We start from the raw sequence: 6,582 nt of genomic DNA, 5'->3' as shown, positions 1-6,582 counted from the left end.
GTAACATTTGATTATGCGAAGATATGAAAGTTTAAAGTTAAAATTGACAATAGCTAACAAACTATGTGTAGTTTGTGCGATTAGACTTGGATTCCAACAAAATTTTAAAATCTAGACTGTCTGTAATTCACCCGCAAAGATCAAAATATTGAAAATCTCTCAATAGGTTTCCTCAGTTAACATCAGTTAACAAACGTCTAATGAAATACTTCAAATGAAAAAATCAGTTTTTTATTAATATTAAAAATAATATACAGAACAAGTTATGAAAGAATTCCTTACAGACCAAATACTTCATTATTTAGATACAAAAGAAAAATCACCGCGAAAGTATTGGAAATTATGAATTTCTGGACAGTTGAAAATTTGAGTTGAAACCTGATTAAAATATTCCTTTTGAAAATTGCGAAAAAACGACTGGAACTTATCTATCTACACGGTCTTCTCTTCTCAAAAAAGTACTTGTCGGTAATACACCTAAATGCAAGATAGATGAATCCCATAAAAAACATAAATCAACAAAAAGAAATTTTGGCTGAAAATGATTTACAGTATAAAAAATGGAGTACAATAAATTGTCTCAACGGCATTAATTGCCAAAGAGCATCACGACAGATTCCGTTCCAGTCACTTCAAATAAACCCTATACAGAAAAATCAAAATATAAAAATGGTCGGGAATAAAAAAAGGATCAATGGAAAACTGTGACGCATGTGATGAAACAAGTGATCAGGTGTAACTTCCGAATCTGTTTTGAAACTTCAGATATATTAAAATTCCAACCAGTTTCAAAAATTCACATTTCTTGTCTCTCGGAATTTCAGTCATCTTTTCATCGGATCCAATAATAATCCTGTGATTCCATTCTTGATCAGCAGCTGAAGCGATGAGACGGTTTAAAAATCTCTTACGTCCTTACTGAATTTCCTGAGAGAAACTAAACATATGTAATAAGGCCGAAAGCGAAACTTGAAGTTCGGATTCTGAACTTAAATTAGACTCAGATTAACACCTGGAATGGAAAGACATCGCTAGAGAAGGGCGAAATACAAGTACATTGAATGTTATCTTCCAAGAGGTTCATGAAACTATGCAACCACTCAAACCGCTTGGATCACGTTCTGTTTCATAGACCTTCTCTTCCTGTATGGGTGGTAATGATTTGCAGCTCTTCTTCACTTTCGAGAAATCCGGCATTTTTGCTTTCGATATATCAAATGCTTCGTAAACAGCCGGTGTCCATAGCTGTAAAAAAAGCCTGATAAATGGATGCAAAGTTAATGAAATTAAAGCTCAACTCCATTTATTAAAACTATAAAACCAGTGAAAATGGACAATAATTATCAATTACCGGGCTCATGCTAGGAATCATGAATGGCTCGGCTTCAACCAAACCAAAAGTAGGCTTTCTATCGGGTTCTGGACATACATCTGGCACTTTTTGATGATAGATAAAACCATTTTCACGTTCGGCTTTTTCCATATGCCGTTCAAGTAGCGGTCGAATGCGGCGGAAAAATAGATGAGAGTCAGGTTTTGCACTGATACCTTAAAAAGCAATGATCTCGAAAAATCTAAAACGAAATTTTCAGAAAAATTCCAAAAACTTTTTTTTGAATATTTAACACTATCTACATTTAATTCCATATGTTCGTAGACTTTTCTTACTCCAGTAGTGAGTAAACAAGAAAATCTGAATTACCTGGTCCATTAGCCTTACGATACTTTCCAGCAAAATCAACAGCAACATCAAAACATGAAACGCCCTCTCTGCATGCTCTTACTGCATCACCGCATTTATCTTGAGATAATAAATCTTCACCCAAAAAAGCATAAGCATATGCCGTATATATTTGTGATTTCAATTGAAGATAAAAGCGCCATTTCCCAAACAACGATTGGTCCATTTTCCCAAGACTTTCATCTAAATATTGCCACACTTTATTAATTCTTTCTTAATTGCACTAAATACAAAAATTGCCCATCCAGTCAAACAACAATTCGAACTGAATGTCCCCTAATAAATAATGCTTGTACTTATTTCCAAAATGTGAAATGTGAGGATAATTAATACGCGTTATTATAAAAAGTGAAATAATACACCTAAACAAAAAGTTAACCAACTCGAGAATTAAAAGGAAAAATCTTCGCCAATATTGACCTGCCTGCTTGAACAAATGACTAGTCTCATAAGCCAATGCTGTAATTAGGCCAGGACTATGTTTCAACTCGATAGCACGTGCCACGGTAATTTCTTGCGCTTCAGCTGTGAACTGATTGATGTAAGCGGTAAGCACTACTGGATCAAAATCTGAACCAGGGAATGAAGTTAATCCAGTAATTCTACCTGAAATAGCATGACAAATCAATCAAATGATAAAAAGTATGGGTAAACATGAAATAAAATAAATTAAACGTTAACCACGATAATTCTCTGCCTATTCCTCATTTAATACATTCGAAATCTTAGGAAAGAATAAAGTCCTTTGCAATTTTCCGTGTAAAAAAAAAGATACCAGCATTTTCGCGTACAAATATCAATATTCCAGCAGCACGCCGTAAACACGTGTGCGCCTTTTTAGCATCATCTTTAAATACTTCATCTTTTGCCGCAATCCATGCTGCATGTTTCGATAACCATAACGCCATATTTACACACACATTTAGTACTTCATACCAACTGTCACTGACCTCACTGAAATTATTACACATGATTACCCACTCTACCTATTTGAAAGCAATAATTTCGTACTAAAATAAATAAAATTCAGTAAATTTTAATCAAGAATTATATACTAACGTTGCTACGGTACCAAGCATCGAATTACTCCATCGAAATCGAAGAAGTGTAGCAAGTTTGCTAGTTTTCGTATCAGCAACTTTATCATATCCAACAGCAAACACAAAACCACTAAATAATGATAGATAATGTTTGAAGTCATCGTCTACCATATCCAAATCGTTACTTGCATTCTTGAAATGTTCCAAAAGATGATCACGTCTTAATCGAAGCTCACTGAAACGAATACAGTAAACCGCTGAGCTGAATGCTAAATCTCAGATTAACCGCTTTGCAATCCTATAAAAATGCATTTCAACAGTAATACTACAATAATGCATCATAGAACTGCCTCAGTAAAGCTTTATAGCTATAATGCGAAAATGCATTATAAGCAGAGCACCGCAAAACACCTCACCTGTACTGAAACATCAAACCTCAAAAATTAAACCATATGCATATATGCAATAATATGATAATATACAATGATAATATAATAATATGCAAATGTTGTATATCCGTATATCAATAAATAATACATTAAATGTTACAAAAATGAAAAAGTAAAACTCAAAAGTAAATAAAAATTGCAAACATACTTGCAAATTTTTGATGTTTGCGAAGTGGTAAGGATCAATTTAAGCTGAAAATCTACATGTTCTGTTGCTTTGATTGGATTTCGATGGAACCAATGTGCCATTTCGAATCTTTTTCATCAAAAAACCATTTCTCTTTTTTTTCTTTCTTCTGTAATTAAACAAATTACGAAATAAAATGTTGATATCATATGAAGCAAGCTTATTACAGGTAGTAAATGGAAAAAAAATATCTGTAATAAATAGTAGTTTTTTCAGCGATTGATAGTTGTTGAATTTTAATCATAAAACTTATAAAACAGTTATATCATCGAAAAAATTAACGAAATATATATTACAGGTACTATTCTTTTCTGAGATGATACAATCCTTTTTTTTTTATTTTCTTATTGGTGTTTTAAATTCTTAGATTAAAATTAATTTGAAGTCTTTGGGAAGGAATATTATTTTTGGGAGATCGAAGATCGAAGAAAATACTATCAAAATATTCACAAATATTTCAAATCAATAATATAAGGTAAAACATAATAATGAGACAAAAAAAAAGGAAACTATTATCTGACACAATTTAAAAAGAATTTTTTTTTCGGGAAAAAAGTGAAATGAAACAAAGAATGAAATTTAAACTAATGTAACAAGACAAGTACTTAAGTAATTCGAGTAATTCAATACTTGTAATTAAAAGGAACTTAAAATCAACGTTATAATTATAAGCTCAACAATTGTATCAATCTCTGTCGTCTCTTCTAGCATCACATAATGTTTAATCTCAGTTTACGCAAAACACTGCATAATATCACAATCTGCAATTCTTTTCAGCTTCTATGTATAACATGTTATTTCAAAAAAATCATGCATCCTTTACCCTCCTCAGATTGCAGCACATCTTTCTCTATTCCTCGACTTTCGTTTAGTCTAGCACCATCTCATCGAACTTACTATATTTTTCAATGTAAATTTTTTGTTAATAGTTACCGTAAACGTATTTTCGCTTTTGGAAGTGATGCTATTTACAATAGCTTTCTATTGTGACATTATGAGAAGTGATGTTGTGGACGGGAGTTGTAGATTTATATTGATTTGCTACATGAATGCCATTGACCGGATAGCTGTTTGATCCGGAAATCCGGCATGAAGTTCTAGTTCATTAATTATAACTATAATAGTACTGTGTTATTGTATTGTCGGAGCGACAATTAATTGCACCTAATTAATAAACTTTTTACAAATCATACCGGAAATGTACAGTAGATCTCTTGAGCATTTCATTTCATTATGGTTGTTTTTAAAAGAATTTTCAAATCAAATGATTACAAAAATGAGAAAAAAATGTTTCCGTTGTATTGCCTGACTAATTATTGATATGCAATTTGCATGCAAATGACTTTCAATACTTTTTATTGCTTTATTCATTAACTCTCGGATTTCGCGGTGCATTTTATTCATAAAAGCGGAAATTTGCAAAAAAATTAAGATAATAAAATTTCACATATAAACCTTCATTTACAATAGTATTGGATTGTTTTGAATTTTATTCTTGTTTAGTAAGTGGTTGCATCATAAAATATCGGATATATTTATAAAAACTTGGGAGAAGTTCGTGTCTAAAATATTACTAAATCAAATTGTTGCAAATTATCCATTCCTGTGAAATTATTGCTCTTATTTGCGAAATCATTCTTAATTTCTTAATTAGTTAACTGATTAATTACTGTGAAATTTAAAATTTTTAGCATAAATTCACCTGGAATCTTTGTCCCCTTTTTCTCCGACAATCCTTCTTATACAAGTTAACTTTACTAGATGAAATTATTCAATCGAAATTTTATTTGCAGTTACATTATTAATCTAATGATTTCCAACTATTTGTTGTCATCCAAAAAGAGAATCCATTCTTTTTAGTGATTTTAGTGATTTGGTAATTAATCGTTTACATGAAAAAAAGTTTTCTTTCTGGGAACTCAGAAAATTTCTTCAATAACCGGTTGTACCACTGATTAGATAATTAAGCAAACAAACCATAAATTACATAAATTTTTGTCTATCATAATGAGACATATAAGATAGTAATATTAACCTATATAAGTTATAAATATGACAAGAACTTCCTTTTTTTTTTTTTTGCTTTCAAATAATCAAAATTATACATACTGTAGATAATTGGAACAGAAAGAGGGAAGAGTAAAAGAAAGAAAAGAAGGAGGAAGAGAAAAAAAAAAAGAAACACTTTTTGGAAATTTGTTAAAAGGAATTAAAAATGATGGATGCAACATTTACTACAATATCATTACTACTCGATTTTTCTATTCCATTTATTATCATCATATATATTACACTACAATTTTTACCAATTGTAACATATACTTTGCCAATGTGTTGCTGTTGCTGCAAAGTAAGTTGTAAAGAAAGAAAAAATTTTTGATTTTTTTTTCAAATGATTAGTTTTTGATTGCCTTTTTTAATTCATTTCAAATTCCTCACCAAGATCTTATTTAAATTAATAAATTTTAGAGCTAATAAAATTGTAATTCAAGCATTTTTTTTTCTTTATCACTTATTAATTGATAATAATAAATGATAATATGTGGAATGAGAATATTTGAATTAGTCAAATGAATATGATAATTATATAATTTTAATTTCTTACACCAACCAGAAATTAATAATTGTCAAGTTCTTATAATTTTTTTCCGTATTTCCAACAATTTTTATCTCATCAATGATTAATTAATAAAATGATAAATGATAACATTGTAAAAACTGCTAGATCTTAATAATTTTAACTTTTGTAGTTTTTTTCTTTCATATTTTTTTTTCCAAATAGTTATAAAATGAATGTAAGTTTTTATCAAATATCATTTGTAAGTTTTTTTTTCTTTTTTTTTCCTCTAAATTATCAATGAATGAATTATTTGAGAAAAAGAAAAAGAAAAAGAAGAGAAAGAAATTAATTCCAAAAGCTGATGGTGATCAAGAGAAGTTGAATGAAGCAGAGCTACAAAGTTGGTAAATTTGTTAAAATTGATAAGAGAGTGTAAATGGTACTATTAATGTTTGCATACATTAAACAATACACATTATAGCAAAACCAAACCCTTATGAACATGCTCCACTTGCGCATGCGCAACTGCCCAAACGACCAATTGAAGGTGGATTAGCTGGTACGCATGATCCAAATTATCAAGTAATGTTTCTTGTTTTTTTTTT

The 6,582-nt window shown here is 30.1% G+C and overlaps 2 protein-coding genes across 2 annotated transcripts in view; one reads left to right on the top strand and one right to left on the bottom strand.

The window, feature by feature from the left end:
• Positions 1–431: 431 nt before the first annotated feature.
• Positions 432–3,525, bottom strand: LOAG_11521 (hypothetical protein). Its single transcript, XM_020448363.1, has 9 exons — positions 3,379–3,525; positions 2,801–3,016; positions 2,517–2,695; positions 2,162–2,347; positions 1,703–1,924; positions 1,352–1,548; positions 1,057–1,245; positions 784–878; positions 432–477 (listed from the first exon to the last, which is right to left on the bottom strand). The coding sequence occupies exons 1-7, from the start codon at positions 3,477–3,479 to the stop codon at positions 1,081–1,083; spliced, it is 1,266 nt and encodes a 421-aa protein (XP_020301486.1). The 5' UTR covers positions 3,480–3,525; the 3' UTR covers positions 432–477; positions 784–878; positions 1,057–1,080.
• Positions 3,526–6,274: 2,749 nt separating this feature from the next.
• The window catches only part of LOAG_18410 (hypothetical protein), a gene marked incomplete at both ends in the record, with an annotated part of 3,271 nt that continues 2,963 nt past the window's right edge, over positions 6,275–6,582 (top strand). The window contains 2 exons of the mRNA XM_020451068.1: positions 6,275–6,377; positions 6,459–6,559. Coding sequence (XP_020305181.1) covers positions 6,275–6,377; positions 6,459–6,559 — 204 coding nt within the window. The remainder of the gene's footprint in view (positions 6,378–6,458; positions 6,560–6,582) is intronic.

Source organism: Loa loa (genome assembly GCF_000183805.2).
Source record: "Loa loa unplaced genomic scaffold supercont3.297, whole genome shotgun sequence".
Taxonomy (NCBI): Eukaryota; Metazoa; Nematoda; class Chromadorea; order Rhabditida; family Onchocercidae; genus Loa; species Loa loa.
The sequence above is the reverse complement of the archived record's forward strand: the minus strand, read 5'-3'. Positions and strand labels throughout refer to the sequence as shown.

Bases quoted from the DNA above. Each gene is read 5' to 3' on its own strand.
- LOAG_11521 (XM_020448363.1), bottom strand. From the start codon at position 3,479: ATGGCACATTGGTTCCATCGAAATCCAATCAAAGCAACAGAACATGTA. The intron at 1,925-2,161 runs GTCAATATTGGC...GGCAATATTTAG, and splicing joins TCATTTGTTCAAGCAGGCAG to ATGAAAGTCTTGGGAAAATG. The intron at 1,246-1,351 runs GTAATTGATAAT...CTTTTTTTACAG, and splicing joins TGATTCCTAGCATGAGCCCG to CTATGGACACCGGCTGTTTA.